This window comes from Brachyistius frenatus, unplaced genomic scaffold (genome assembly GCF_029030835.1).
Source record: "Brachyistius frenatus isolate BFR_SWC_R1_liver_20210118 unplaced genomic scaffold, ASM2903083v1 Contig_2, whole genome shotgun sequence".
Classification (NCBI taxonomy): Eukaryota; Metazoa; Chordata; class Actinopteri; family Embiotocidae; genus Brachyistius; species Brachyistius frenatus.
This window is the reverse complement of record NW_027210601.1, coordinates 3,715,567-3,730,598: the sequence shown is the minus strand read 5'-3', so window position 1 is coordinate 3,730,598 and position 15,032 is coordinate 3,715,567. Positions and strand designations below refer to the sequence as shown.

At 39.0% G+C, this 15,032-nt stretch overlaps 1 protein-coding gene and 1 long non-coding RNA gene across 2 annotated transcripts; one reads left to right on the top strand and one right to left on the bottom strand.

The window, feature by feature from the left end:
• Positions 1 to 298: 298 nt before the first annotated feature.
• Positions 299 to 1,551, bottom strand: LOC138621781 (uncharacterized). The gene is made up of 2 exons (XR_011310964.1): positions 1,264 to 1,551; positions 299 to 517 (listed from the first exon to the last, which is right to left on the bottom strand). It is a non-coding gene; the product is annotated as an uncharacterized lncRNA (long non-coding RNA).
• A 2,228-nt stretch (positions 1,552 to 3,779) lies between these two features.
• Positions 3,780 to 12,864, top strand: slc39a4 (solute carrier family 39 member 4). Its single transcript, XM_069694222.1, has 12 exons — positions 3,780 to 3,989; positions 5,980 to 6,327; positions 7,460 to 7,661; positions 7,880 to 8,058; positions 8,339 to 8,522; positions 8,917 to 9,089; positions 9,344 to 9,529; positions 9,908 to 10,012; positions 10,403 to 10,457; positions 10,583 to 10,735; positions 10,830 to 11,017; positions 11,122 to 12,864. Exons 1-12 carry the CDS (start codon positions 3,780 to 3,782, stop codon positions 11,248 to 11,250), a joined length of 2,112 nt encoding a protein of 703 aa, XP_069550323.1. The 3' UTR covers positions 11,251 to 12,864.
• The last annotated feature ends 2,168 nt before the right edge of the window (positions 12,865 to 15,032 follow it).

Below are 15,032 nucleotides of genomic sequence, written 5' to 3'. Positions count from 1 at the left end.
TGAGAAACTGTATGTGAAGAAATATACCGAGGGTTTTCTGAATGAACTTGCAGGGCAAGAACTTGAACGTTTATCTTTGCATTTAGTCTTAAACTCAGACTTTTTGATTGTTTTTCTTTCATTCTGATACCTTTTCTGTCCTTATGTTTTTGTAAACTTGAAAATGAAATGAAAAGAAATATTCAGAAAGAGTATCCTTGATTGTAAGCACAAAGTGAAACTGACATGTCTTGGTTTATCAGAGATGATACAGGAACAGCATACTCAAAAATGTTAGAAAAATTACTCAGAGGTTGGATTCAAAATCAAACATGTCAGACATTTATTCTTTCAAGAAGGAGCAAATACATGTATACTCAAAGAAAGTCTGTAGTTCAGCTTTTATACAGTGACAAACAGTTGACAGTCACTCCCACTCCCTCTGTTTATGTGGTTTTGTATCATCCTGGAAAAAGGATCATCAATCCCAGCATTTTCAGCAAGTTCCTCAGAGCCTTGGTGACAGATCCATCTGGTGCTGTATTGTTAGGAATAAACGTACAACAAGCTGAGCCAAACATTTTGAATATACCCCCCTTGACAGCAGCAGCATGTCCAATACCATGCGGTTCTGCCACGCCATAAGACTAGTGGCATCGAGCTGTTCGCTGAGGCCCTTAACAGCATCTCGTGTATAGGACCTAAGTGTGGGCGTGCCTCGGAGCGTACAATGCAGTCGGCTTTGCCCAGCATCTGAGCTGAGTACTGCATCCACTGTAGCCACATATTGGTATCACCATATCCCGTCTCTAGTGACACCACATCTGTAAATTTGGTTATTTTCAATCGTCGGACTACAGGACCTACGTGTGAGCTCGTATTTGCAACGCTTTGGCGGGATACAGTAGGGTTTGGTTTTACTATACCTATTTTGTTCGTATATTATTTTTGTTTTATTTATTTTTTTGTATCTTCCGTAAGTTTTCCTAAGTAGTTATCTGTAGGTCCCAGACCTATCTCCTAAGTCCCCAACCTAGTTACCTGTAGGTCCCTGACCTATTTTTTTGCGCGCGTGACTTTTAGTTTACCTAGTCTACTCAGACTCTTTAGTTTATATGGTCTCCTCAGACTCTTTAGTACAGGTCCCTGACCTTACTCTTTAGTACAGGTCCCTGACCTTACTCTTTAGTATAGGTCCCTGACCTTACTCTTTAGTACAGGTCCCTGACCTTACTCTTTAGTACAAGTCCCTGACCTTACTCTTTAGAAAAAGAAAATTCTTACCCGTCGGGTATCTGACATTTGATGGTGAATCAGCCTTTCTCGAGGATCCCGTCACCCATCCTCCCTCCAAATAGTCCTGGCCTATCTGACTTTCATCAGGAGTCCCAGACTCCCACGTGTACGGTTTCAGGCTGCATCCGGAGAGAGGAGAGGATGTTGGGATCCGGCTCGAAGGACCAAATTATGTTAGAAAAATTATTAAGAGGCTATATTCAAAATCAAACATTTAATCTTGCAAGAAGGAGCAAATACATGTATACTCAAAGAAGGATGTCCAGCATTGCTTAACGTCACTCCTCTGTAGTTCAGCTTTTATACAATGTGACAAACAGTTGACAGTCACTCCCACTCCCTCTATATATGTGGTTTTGTAGATAGTACTGAGTGAGGTCGTAGGTCACAAGATAAAGATACAGAGACGTTGTAACTGAGACAATAGAAACATGTTGTGTAACAGATAGATGAGGACATCCTTTCTGAGACAATAGAAACATGTGCAACAGATAGACAAATATTTGACAAGCCTGATGAGTTCATTATTTTTCCATCAGTATCTGAAGTCATTGATATGCCTACATTTTTTTTTTTTTTTTTAAATGAAGCCCATGAAGGCACACATTGTTCTTACAAGTAAACAAAACCAAAAAAGGAACAAAAAAAAGAACAGTATTTGTATTGTGTTGCATTTATTTTGTCTTCAGGATAATTAAGATCCATCTTACACTATGATATGAGGAAAGAGGAAGGATAATTCATAAACTGATCGAGTGTCACTTCCTTGTGCTTGGTGTCCTGTTCAGTGAGCCTGTTTTTGTGTTTTTTCTCAGCCCTGAACAGATTGTCAAGCTCTTCACTGATGATGACGAGTATTGTAAAGTATACACACACAAAATATGAAGTCAAGTAGAATCTAAGTTAAAAGATGTTCAACTGTAGAAACCAGGAGTTTCACTTAACAAACTTACTGCATTTGGGAAAATGTGTGTCTAAAACGTGTCTTTCATGTGAAAAGGATTCATCTTTGCACTAGTGATAAACTTTTACCAGTCCTTTTAAAAATCAATAACTTACAAACTCTTTAACCTCTCTCCTTCAGTTTTAATTTTTTTATCTTTCAGTCAGTGAACTTCTTTGAAAAATAGCCAGTAAAAGGAAAAACGTCTGATTAAGCAATGTTTGGCTGTATGTCTGGGCTCGTTGTCATGGTGCAGAATGAATGTACTGTGATAAATGCATCAGACAAGGTACAAACATATATATTATCTCCTGCAGCTCCCGGTAACTGAAACTTTTTTATACTGTCATTATTCTTTTTTTTTTTTTTTAATGTGATTTCAATCTTTCACTTATATTTCACTGTTCAAATAGTATAAGTAGGATGTGAAGAAAACAAAATGGAAACTGTTTTTTAAAGTAGAGTAACTTCTTTTTATTCTTTTTCTTTCTTTATGTTTTGTTTTTACTCACCGAATTATTAATCAAAGCAGCATTATGCAACTTCTGCTTAGCAGCAGCAACAGCGGCCTCTGTGGCCACAAGTGGTAATGACACAAAATCGTAATTTCAATATAAGGGAGCTGTCAAGTCAGAATACTTGGGATGCTGAAGGACAAAGAGGAGCTAGTCAATTAAACTCAATTTACAAAACTTGTGTGTGTTATGTAGCAACGTTTGCCAACATAAACTCAAGATTGTCTAGCTAAAAGGCTAAACCTCTATCAAAATGGGCTGACTTGGTTTCAAAAATAGAGAGTCGACAACCAGCAAGAGCAACAACACAAAGCAAGTTCTTATAGCCTACATGAAAACCAAGCGGCAACCAACACTTAGACAACACTTTTCTTTATGGAGAGGATATGGTCACGTTAGAACAGGATAATTACTAATATGAAATAACTCTGTTTTACATATATAGCTTAATCCCCTAAGGAATAATTTTATATATATATATATATATATATATATATATATATATACCTTTGGTATGTGGGCAAATCTGGTCATTCGGTGATGCATTTGTAATGAGACAAGCTTTTGGTAAACCCTTGGTTTCTTAGCCAACAAACTTCTTATTATTAGATTTATGTACTGCAGATGCCTGTTACAATGCTCATTGATATATCAGCAGCCTTGTGTGCAAGATTTTGATTTTAGTAACATTGTTGGATTTATGAAAAGGTGGAAAGACTAATGATCTCTGTTTGTTTTCTGGGGGGGGGGGGGGGGGAAGCCTGTGGAGCGAAGGTGTGCTGAACTTCTCCGCGCTGAGCAGGTAACTATGCTTTATATGAAACAGGTATAGGACGCACGAGCCTCGTCTCAGCCAATCACCATCCAGATCCAGTTCTAGCGTGACTGCAAACTGATAATAGTCGTGAGTTGAGCCCTATAAAGCTCAATGTGTTTGTAGAAATACCTTGGGACTGACTTGGGCTCTATCTGCCTATTTCTTTTCCATTTTAAATGATCACCTCTCAGTTTACGCCGATTTTTTTTTCTTAAAGAAACTTTTTAAGATGTTTTCCTCCGCGATGCTTCTTATTTGTCTGTATTCCGTTTTGGGTTTGTTCGGTTCTGTATCGGGTTCTCCCGCTGTGGAGGAAGCTTACGGGGCTGTGGTCGGTGTCGTGTCTCCGGGACAGACTCATCTGACGGGGGAGTCCCTTCGCTCCCTCTTTAATACACTGAAGAAACGTGTGCAGTGTGGCGAAGTGTCGTGTGAAAAGGTAAGTTTTATTGGGTAACTGCGCGGCCAGGTTAGAGAGCCGGGTGCCTAAACTGCAGGTGCGGTAGAAAAAGGGCGAGGTCCAAAAGCTATTAACCAATCTGTTAATGACTCAGCTGATAAACTGGATTCATCTGTGGGAATCCTTTAGCTGCTTTTAAATGTAACAGGCTTATTTATTCAAAGTCATTTGAAATATCCTGTTGAATATACCAAGAAAAATCAAGAAAATAACAACTCACCCTGATGATGAACATGTAATGATGCACATTAAGGAACCAAATAAAACAACTGTTCGTGTTGTTTTTTTTTAATGTTGGCTTCACAGTAAGTTCAGACCCTTTCCTGATATTGCACATACAACTAAAGATGTTTTCTGTCGAGTACTATTTAATCAATTAATAATATTTACATGTTCTGATTGTAATACGTCTATGCATGCGGCCTGGCCATGCATACACTGTTCCAATGCAACAATTTAATAATGAAGTAAAGATTTTGATCACTTTATCAGAGCAAATCTTGGACAAAACACCTTCTGAAACCTTATAAAAACATCGAATAGGCTTTTTTCTAATGTAAGCAGTCATAGGAAATGCAAAGCAAGATCATCAAGTCTAAATTGAACACCAGAACCAGTCTTTTTTTTAATGACTGAAACAATCGTGTTTAGTCACTGAGGCAGCACTAATCCATGCTTATTTTATAAACTCTGTTAAAGTATTTACAGTCAACTTAGACAAAACCACTTTATCAGTGCAGGACAGCAAAGTCCTTATTAGTTCCTACATGTCCGCTGTAAAGTGCATGAATGCACAGATATTAATAATTGATTAATATCTACCGTCAAACAGCTGTAGTGGCTGCCAGTGAATGATAGACAAAAGTCACAAGATGAGATTGTTTTATTGCACATTTTATTGATTGGGTTACACCTAACATTGCCAAATAAAGTGTTGATATCAAAGGTTTAGTGGTGACAACGGCATGAAAGGAGTTAAATAACATAATAAGCCTTATTTGAGCGACATTAATGTCATGATAGATGTCATGGAGTCCTTATAGTTTGACCTTGTAAATTAGAATTATGGTGTGTCAGCATTTTGCTTCTTGTTTTGACAGGATTAAGGGTCAGTTCGCCAAAATTACAAAGGAAAAGTTTTTTACTTTCTTACCTCGCCTACTGTTATCTAGACATTATTTTAGTTTTATGTTCTCATATTTTGAAATACGAGTCTTCCTAAACCATCAATTCAACACAACAGAGGTGACTGAAATTTAATTTGTAGTGCACAAAACATTATTAAATTCCATTTAACCATGGGACTATTTCTTTAATTATAAGTGCTGAGTAACAGAGTAACTCGATTTTTTTTAAATTATTTATTCACAAACCAAATTCTTATTTATCTGTGTTATATCTGAGGGGGAGGCAGGCATATCAGAGACAGGTGTCTGAAAGTCCGGAAAATGAAACTAAAACTAGTAATATGGCCAAATAAAATAGAAAAAAATATGTATATGTTGTTATTTGGATGGAGCAAAACTTAATAAAACTATCCTTGTAGATTTTTATGACCCTTTTATTCTCCTTTTTCCTCCCTGTCAGAGTTTGCGAGTCAGGATAGATGGAGGTCAGTACTTTATGGTGCTTGGCTCCATTTATAATGTCACCTTCTTTCAGCGCTGCTTGTTATCTGAAAACATTTTCCCTAATAAAAGGTCATATAAGAGCTGATTTTTACAAGATCATTAGATTACAGGCTGCCGTTCATTCTGTCAATGTAATTTTGAATGCCAACTGTGCATCATTGATTTGAACAACACGAAACACAGAAATGAATGAACTTTGATTTATAACATTCAGGACCTGTGTGCTGGAGCCACTGTTGTTTCTGTGTGTCGTTTTATAAACTGCTGATGTTCCCTGTAAATGACATTGTCCTTATGTTTTTCTCTCCCTTGTAATGCTTTATTGTATGGCTGCATAGTGTGATCTTTCAGATGGCATTCACCAGCTCATCAACAATCCCTCTGTCCACGGGGAGGAAGAGACTGGAAAAGGCAGCGAAAATGTAACTGTCAGCTTGTCTCAGTTCATGGCTCTTGCTGCCGGCAGCATCCTATACCTTACTTCTCCTGACCTGGTCTGCACCGCGATAAGGCAGGAGAGGTGGGGAGAGGAGACCGAACACTTCTTGCACAAAATCACACATCATGACCACGATGAACACGAGAACGAGACGCACCGGGACCAAGATGATGAGCACATACACCTCCATGGATTAGAAGTTGTGCTTGAAGAACTTCACCACCACTATAAGCCGTCAGACAGTGAGGTAAGAATAAGACAATACTGAACCTTGATTTGTTGGTACATCAAACCATGTTTATCCGTGGTCAAATCTGTTGCTTGGTTTCTGTCATATTCAGGACAAATTGGAGCGGTAACAAGATAATTAACAAAACATCAAAGAACAAAACAAAACATTACCAATACACAAAAACTTGCTGATTTTTTTTTTTTTTCTCATTGAAACACACTAGGAAACTTGCTATCAGTGATGAGTGAATGCCAGGAGGCATAGTGTTTGGCTTCAAAGGGTCACAAGTAAAAAGACAGAGAACTGTATTTTGGAACTGTGCTTTATGCGTGATAATTAAATATTTTAGTAACCAGTTTGTGATCTGTCATTGTTTCTAACATAATTTTTCATGTAATAACATATTTTCTAAATCTTGCCCATCCTTTGTTCTAATTTACTTGTGAATTGTACTTTATGCGATCACTATTGATTGCAACATATGTTGTCATACTTGGGCGATACCTGCAGCAGAGCCCGCCATTATACTGTAATCAACATTGTTGATCATTGAAGATTTTTAAAATGACCTATTTGTGTTTATTGCAGCCTCAAGTGGGCGTTGTAATTATGATGCGTGCAATGGGGGAGGTCAGATGACAGAGTATAAAGAGCAGAACGTAGCTTACATAACAAACGTAGTTAGTTTAAGCCAAACCATGATCTTTTTCTAAACCTATCCAAGTAGTTTTAGTCCCTAAACCTAACCACCTACACAAAACAGTGTGGGGTAGACAGTTTTTCACAAGGTGGACAATACTGTTCCTAAAAAAAACTAACTTGAGCAAAGTTAATATGATGACAAAACAATGAGGAATCAATAACGACAATGCACATGATTCAAGAGTTAAGTTAACCAGATAACTAATAAAGAAGGCTGTTAGGTATCTCTCCAGACTGTTAATGAGTCACAAATGAGTCAAAATCCCAAACCTATTATTCCATTTCAGAGATTTAAGTCAAAATAATTATTGTCAGGATATACTGCAGGGTACATGTACTCACTAACCTTGTAATCCTGCTCTGTCACGTTTCCCTCAAACCGAAAATGCTCCTTAGTAAAAGAAGCGTTCTCTTTTCTTGTCTTCCTTATCTCCATGGTAACCAGAACTGTGTAACAGCCAGTGACATCATGGCAGAGGTCAACAGGTCAACGGGAGATCAGAAACAGGAAGTGGGTGCTGTATTGGGGCTTGTCCTGTATCACACCCTGCAAGGTCATTGCCTCGTTGGTCACTCGCTGCCGGATGAGAGCTTCTTCCTGGACTTCATCATGAGCCGTCTCGGGTCAGAGAACTTCACCATTGAGGGTAAATGTCCTACACAAACACACACAAATAGATGGATATAGATTTATATGTGGATAAAGCCACAGAGACACTCTCCACTCAAAACCCAGATCCTGTAAGCTAAAATATTTAGGGTTTCATGTTGTGTTCATCCGCACATCCCTTGGATACCTTCTTTCAAATCTTGCTACTGCAAGACGATTTGAATCCTAGAGCTGTTTTGTATTTGTGTCCCGTAGATTTAGAGGCTCTTATGAGGAGCCTGAACCTCGGACCACACCTGGATGAAGGCCACGGACATGATGAGCACGCCGATCATGATGAGCACGCCGATCATGATCACAGCGGTCATAGACGGAGGAAGAGGAGCAGCCATGAACATCATGAGAGGCACGAGAGCAACAGCACCTTGGAACAGGTACATACCAAATGATCGATTTGACGGCGCACTTCCTTTTTTTAAATACTGACAAAACTTTGAATTTAAATCACTTTTAAAATTAGGTGATAAAATATGCGTCCATTGATATAATGTATTACTTGTATATGGTACAGATCTTCCTCATAGCACAAAGAAAGTGACAAATGCTGGGTAGAGTCCACAGTGGCTGTGATTATCAGGAAAAGGCAGAGTTTACTACAGTACCTCACAGATCGTCACCAAGTTACAGCCAGTGTTTTGTTTTCTCCTGTCCCAGCGCTGTTTCTCAGCCGAAGAGCTGGTCCTGATCCACGGTCTGCCAAACAACAGCTCTACCCCCTCTGGTATGGGTCGGTCTGACATGGCTCAGCTCAGCCCTGCACTTGTCCAGCAGATCCTGAGTGGAGCCTGCGTGGACACCCCAGGAGCAATGAAACCAGATGGGCTCTCTAAGATGGAGAGTAAGTGTGTTATTGAGTGGAGTAATAAATATCCAGAGAACCAGGCATGCCTTAAAAGACTGACAAGGAAAGTGCTTCCACCTGCAATGGGAAATCGAGTAGAAAATACATGTTGCTGTTGTAAGTTGTAATCACAAGAGGGAACTTGGGAAATAAGTTAGATTCACAGATTTGTTCTTCATGAGGTGGAACTCTCTGTTCTCTTAATCAGGCTTCAACCAAGCACTTCTTTGCAGTGATTTTGCAATTACAACTTGAAGGGAGGGTGTGTTAAAAAAAAAAAAAAAAAAAAAATGCACATACTGTACAGTTTTCACGACACCTGGATGTGCAGGTGTTTTTTTGCATTTTATACTGAACCCCATCCCTTTTTCTGTCTCTCTTCGTCATGTAGGATACATCTATGCAACCATCGCCAATGTGGTGATAACACTGACGTCCATGTTCGGCATTGTGGTGCTGCTGTGTACCTCGTGTACCAACGTTTTCCAGATGTGCATCCAGTTTTGCATCAGCCTGGCTGTAGGTTCACTGACTGGAGATGCCTTACTGCACCTGCTGCCCATGGTGAGTGATGTCATCACTTTAAAACCTGCAACAGATGGAACTTTGTAAAATTGTAATGGCTGACATGGTTACCAGATGCTTACACAAATACTCATATTACAAGCCCCATATTCTGACTTTATAAATCATAAGTCCGGTATCCAGTCGCTTCATGGTAGTCACCAGGGCACTTATTGGATTTATAATGACAGTAACAGTCGGGATGATTCTTGTATATTATATGTTCATTTTGTCTTCTTGCTGTTTTTGTCTAGTTTCTGGGTTTACATGTTCACTCAGACGACGGACATTCAAGTGCCGATCACCAGGAAGAAACTCCAGACTACATATACAAGATGTTGGTAGTGCTGGCCGGAATCTACTACTTTTACCTGATGGAAACTATCTTCGGTCTGGTCACATATAAAGATAATCATCACCATCATCAACATCACCATGGGGTAAGAAAAACTGCCAAACCAGCACAGCTATAACATCACACACAGCACAATGCTGATTTAGGCTCGATACAATTAATTAAGTTGAAAAGTTGTTTTCCGACATTCCCTTTCAAATTATGGGATAATTCCCTAAAGTTCTACAGCTATATCTTGCCAAGTAAAGTAACTTATAAATTATGTAAACATAAATGTAATGTACATTTTCCAAAGATAAATTCCTACAATTAATTTTGATTTAGAAATGATCTGCACTAAATCTCGGTAGATTTCACAATGTTACCCCAGCTCAACACACTTTCCTGTTCTCCAGTTCTTTTGTTTTGTCTCATCCTCAGGCTACGTTTATGAACTGTTTTGCTGCCTCTTTTCTGCTTTTAGGAAGATTCTGAACCTCACCACTGTGACCATGGGAGGGTTTTAGAGATGTATCAGCAGGAAAGGAAACAAAGAGACAAGTCACAGTCAGTATCCAAATCAGACCTGGTAAGAGAAATACATTAACTCTTGAAAGTTTGAGGGGGAATACTATTAACGCATAAACTACACCGAATGCACCAATGCTTCTGTTGGTGTAAAGTGGCTCTAATTCACCTGTACAGAACATTAATTCAACATCCCAGTATAGTACAAATAATAAAGAGGTTATGGAGTCACAATACAGCCTCATAGGATCCATTGAATTTCTGCAAACAAGGTGTCAACTGGTGCAGCCACTTTTTCCTGCTGAGATGTTACCACATTAGAGTGCTGCTTTCAGCAAATAGTTTATGGGCTGTAAATATGTCCAAAGACAAACTCACTTAATGTCAACATCTGGACTTGATACTGAGTGTTTTGAAGGTATTTTCATTTCATGTAATATATTCATTCCAGGTTGGCCATGAAGACAATGAGAAATCACTCTCAGAGCCAAAAGAGCGCAACAGAGGCGAGTGAAGTTACTTCCAACACAATAACAAGCATGATGTCATCTTATCACGATAATTGTAATAATTATTGAGGCTACTCCAACACAAACTATAACTCAGGGTCTGCCTCTGTCTGCGTCAACAGAACAGCGTCTGCTGCCTTATATGATAACTATTGGTGACGGGATCCACAACTTTGCAGACGGATTAGCAATAGGTGCAGCTTTCTCCCTGTCATGGAAGTCTGGTATAGCCACATCACTGGCTGTACTCTGCCATGAGCTACCACATGAACTCGGTAAATATCACACCAACACACCCAGCGACGAGGTCTGATGTGATCAGTTTTCATTATTCAATAACATAATCCTGTTGCTCTTATTCCTCTGCAGGTGATTTTGCCATTCTGCTCCACAGTGGTGTGTCTCTCCGCAGGGCGCTGCTTTTGAACGTTGGCAGTGCCATGACCTCGTTCATCGGGCTGTATATCGGTCTGTCTGTAGCCACTGACCTCGCAGCCAAACAGTGGATTGCTGCCATCAGTGCAGGACTCTTTCTGTATGTGGGACTGGCTGATATGGTAGGTGTAACTGTTCACAGATCTAGACCGGACCAATCTTTCTGAATAATATAAACTGACAAGACATGCATGTTTAACTGCATATTTCCTCGTTGTCCTTCTAGCTCCCCACTATGGTCCATATCAGCAACAAGAGACCCTGGCTGATGTTTCTGCTGCAGAATGTCGGCCTTCTGACGGGGTGGGGTATTTTGTTGTTGTTGTCACTTTATGAAAATAGAATCAACTTTTAATACATGGACTATCAAGACATCTGCCAGCTCAGTGGGTTCATCTTACTTCTGAGATTAACCAGTGCAGATGTAAAATCTCTGGATGACATTTACAGTAATATGACCTGGAGTTTATGGACGTTATTCATAAATGACCACAATGAGACCACTGGGACGGAATGAAAAGCAAAGACTGTATATAAAAATGGACGTAGTCTCCAGGTGTGAAAAATGAAACCAATGAGGAAGTGCCTTAAAGTGCAATAACACTGTGGACCACTAGGGGCTCGCTACAAAAAACCTTCTAACTCCAATGGACTCTTATTCAAAAAGCATCAACTTCTCTCATGAAATACAAAAGTCAATATATTTTTGCCAAAATTAATTGTAGTGCGGTTAGCTACATTCACTCCTTCTGATCAGTGTTCTGGTGGTTTTTCTGAAAATAATGTCATTATTAAATAGATATTATGCCTAAAAAAAAGTCATGTTTGGGGGCGTCCCTGGTTTGATTGACTGCCTGGGGTGAAGTCAGGTTTCCGCTATAGATGGGTGGGTGAAGGCTCCTCTTATTCTCAGTCAGATCCACCCTGTGTTCCTCCCCAGCTCCACCTTCTCATCTCATGTAATCAATATGATCACTTCTGGCTCCAAAAAAAACCCAAAATGGCGACGGCCAAAGTGCCGGGCTACAAAACGGCAGTTTACAAATCAATGGGTGACGTTACAGTGGGTCGTCACTCATTGAAAAGTTTATGTAGACTGACCTCCCACTAATGGAAGATGGGAAGCTTATTCTTGAAAAGGGATTAAAATGTGATGCACCATGGCAGTGCCTTAAACTCTAAAACCCCAACTGATTTGTTTATTTGACCGTGTGTCAAATAAAGCAAACACAGAGTTTAACAGTGGCCTCCCTGTGATGAATAAAAATAAATAATAGGAACATCCTACCATGTAATGCAATCCACTACAGTAAAGCCACCACTAACAGCCTGGAGATTTCAATTAACACCTTTCTAACCGTGTTTTTATTATATTGAGGATCTAATAAGGTTGTTGTGATGGACTACATCTGATGTAGCTGAGAATATCTAGTGCAAGTGGTCAAAAATATCGCTTTATCTGAAAAAAGTAAGTAATGAATGTTATTTCAATGATGAGGTGAAAAAAGACATTTATTTTTTCATCAATGCTGACGTTTGTCTTTTATGATGCATTTTGACAGAGATGAAACACCATGCACAACATTTGACAGAAACATTAAAGTTACGTCATAGTAACAGTAATAGATGAGAAGGGATGCTGGACTGTTAACTCAGAAGTGGTGATGTGCAATGATAAGTGTCTGGTGACAAAAGTAATAACTAACAGAATATAATATGCGCATGTTGTTTTTTGTTGTATTATCTAACTTTGCACAAAGATGTTCTTCTTGTGCTTTTTGTTAAATGTATCTTTTGTTGAGTCAAATATGAACAGGAATGTCACATTTCCTAAAGAAGAAGCTATATCTAATTTTACTGACTAAAACTCCCACTTGTTATGTTGAAAGTAAATGTAACATACAGGTAAATATATATTAGTCCAAACACTGTGGTATATCTTTTGTATTTTTGGCTTGTTCAAAAAATTAAAAAAAACATTTTAAAACTGAATATATAGTCTTGGTCTAAACTATCTTTGTTGTCTTCCTGCAGTGGTTTAGGCCTTTTGGACGCCTTTGTTGTGTTTTGGATAATTATAAATTTAGATTTTAAAGTTCCTTCATAAATTTTTTTAACTTAAAACAGAGACTAATGTATAAATAAAGAGAGTTATGTTTTATCATTATTTAGACAGCCACGAAACGAGATCAAAAACAGTTATTGAAGGTTAATTGGTGTAAAGTTCCTGCTTATATAAATTATAAATATATTTACATATATTATTAGAGTTTTCAGCATTACATTAACAAAGACCTGTTGGCCAGTTCAACAGTGATCGTATTTTATGACCGTCTTCAGTGGTGGGTTTATCCTTTTCTTTTTTGAATCTTGTATGATTGAAGGCTGGTCACATTTCTTAAATTTATAATCTAAGTGCGAATGACGCTCAAGGTGCAATGGAAACTGGACTTTCTCATCTAATCTCAATTTCCAGGTTATACGAACGGTTTCAATAGGGACAGAGTCCAATGACAACTCATCGTGCACAGAGGCAGGCAGATGTTTATTACCACGTATGGTTGCATACATACTGTATGTGTTGTATGGATGAGTTCAAAGATTCTAGATTAGAGAGTTAATTGTTATTAGGTGATTGATATATAGATAAGGCCGACAATAGCAGACAAGTGCAATAAAAAAAAAAAAACATTAGACTAACTTCCTGAGTGTAAGTATGAGCTACACATGTATTACATTGACTTTTACACTGTTCTTATTGAATCATGCCAAAATGGGCAGTGTGTTCTCATGTTCTTGTAACCACAATGAAAAAATTCCCAGGCATTAAGTGTCTTGTGCAAAGTGAACATACTATAGAGCAAAAGCTAAAGTAAGTAGCAGTGTGTGTGCTCGTTTTATATCCCAGTGGGGACTGCAACCTGAATGCCCACTAACCCGTGGCGCCATGTGTCACTGTAGGGACAAAACTTGAGGTCCCCATGGGCAGAGTCTGCCTTTTGGGGGTTGAGACTTGATTTAAGGGATAGAGTTAGGTTTAGGTTAACGTAAGGGTTAATGTTAGGTATTGAATTGTGATGGTTAAGGTCAGGGTAAGGGGCTTGAGAATGCATTATGCTAACGTTTCCCCGCAGGGCTAATAAAACAAGTGTGTGTGTGTGTGTGTGTGTGTGTGTGTGTGTGTGTGTGTGTGTGTGTGTGTGTGTGTGTGTGTGTGTGTGTGTGTGTGTGTGTGTGTGTGTGTGTAGTGGGTTGTAGGTAAGATGTGGAGTCATTGAAAAGGATGACCAGTGTCTAACGTTCTCATCAGCAGATGACCCATTTAATGACAACAATTCGGTTGTGTACTGATCCTTCAAGCATATAGTACCGTGTAAAAACAAATTACAGTGATGAGAGCAGGTAGCTGCTGGCAGAGGAAAACTAGATTTTCCCTAAAGTCAGCTCTCCATACTGCCATATATTATTTTTGAACTTTTACAAAATGTTAAGATTCCCGGTCATCCAGGTCCTGGTATTTCTGAGCGTTATCTGATGGTAAGTGGACTTGCTCGAGGTTTTATGAGCCCCAAGAGTCTTGTAACTTACTGTGCCAATAAAACACTTGAATCTAATTACCACCAAGGCTGAACCTTTGAGCTTCTAATACATTACGCTACATAAGACTTTCACTACAGTAGAGTTAATCGAAAATGAAGAGATTAACTGGAGCAAAAGAAGCAGACAGAGAGAGGAATACTGTAACTTACTGAAATAAAGGAAACAGCCGCGGGAAGGGGCCAATAAAAGCAGACCTATACCATTGATGAATACTGGAAACTATCATTATTGAGACACCGATCAGCCACAATATTTTAACCACTGACAAGTAAAGTGAATAATATTGATTATCTCGTAATAAAGGCACCTTTCAATGGGTGGGATATAAATAATTAGGCAGAAAGTCAACAGTTAATTCTTGAAGTATATGTGTTGGAAGCAGGAGAAACAGACAACCGTAAGGGTCTGGGCGACTTTTGACAGGCGCCACATTCTGATGACTCGACAACTGGGCCAGACCATCTCCAAACCGGCATCTGTTGTGGTGTGATCCCGGTATGCAGTCATTAGTACCTACCAAAAGTGTCCAAGGAGAAC

Excerpts from the sequence above, each read along its gene's own strand:
- slc39a4 (XM_069694222.1), top strand. The coding sequence starts at position 3,780 with ATGTTTTCCTCCGCGATGCTTCTTATTTGTCTGTATTCCGTTTTGGGT. Across the intron at positions 3,990-5,979 it reads GCGAAGTGTCGTGTGAAAAG|TGTGATCTTTCAGATGGCAT; the intron begins GTAAGTTTTATT and ends ATGGCTGCATAG. Across the intron at positions 10,013-10,402 it reads CAGTATCCAAATCAGACCTG|GTTGGCCATGAAGACAATGA; the intron begins GTAAGAGAAATA and ends TATTCATTCCAG.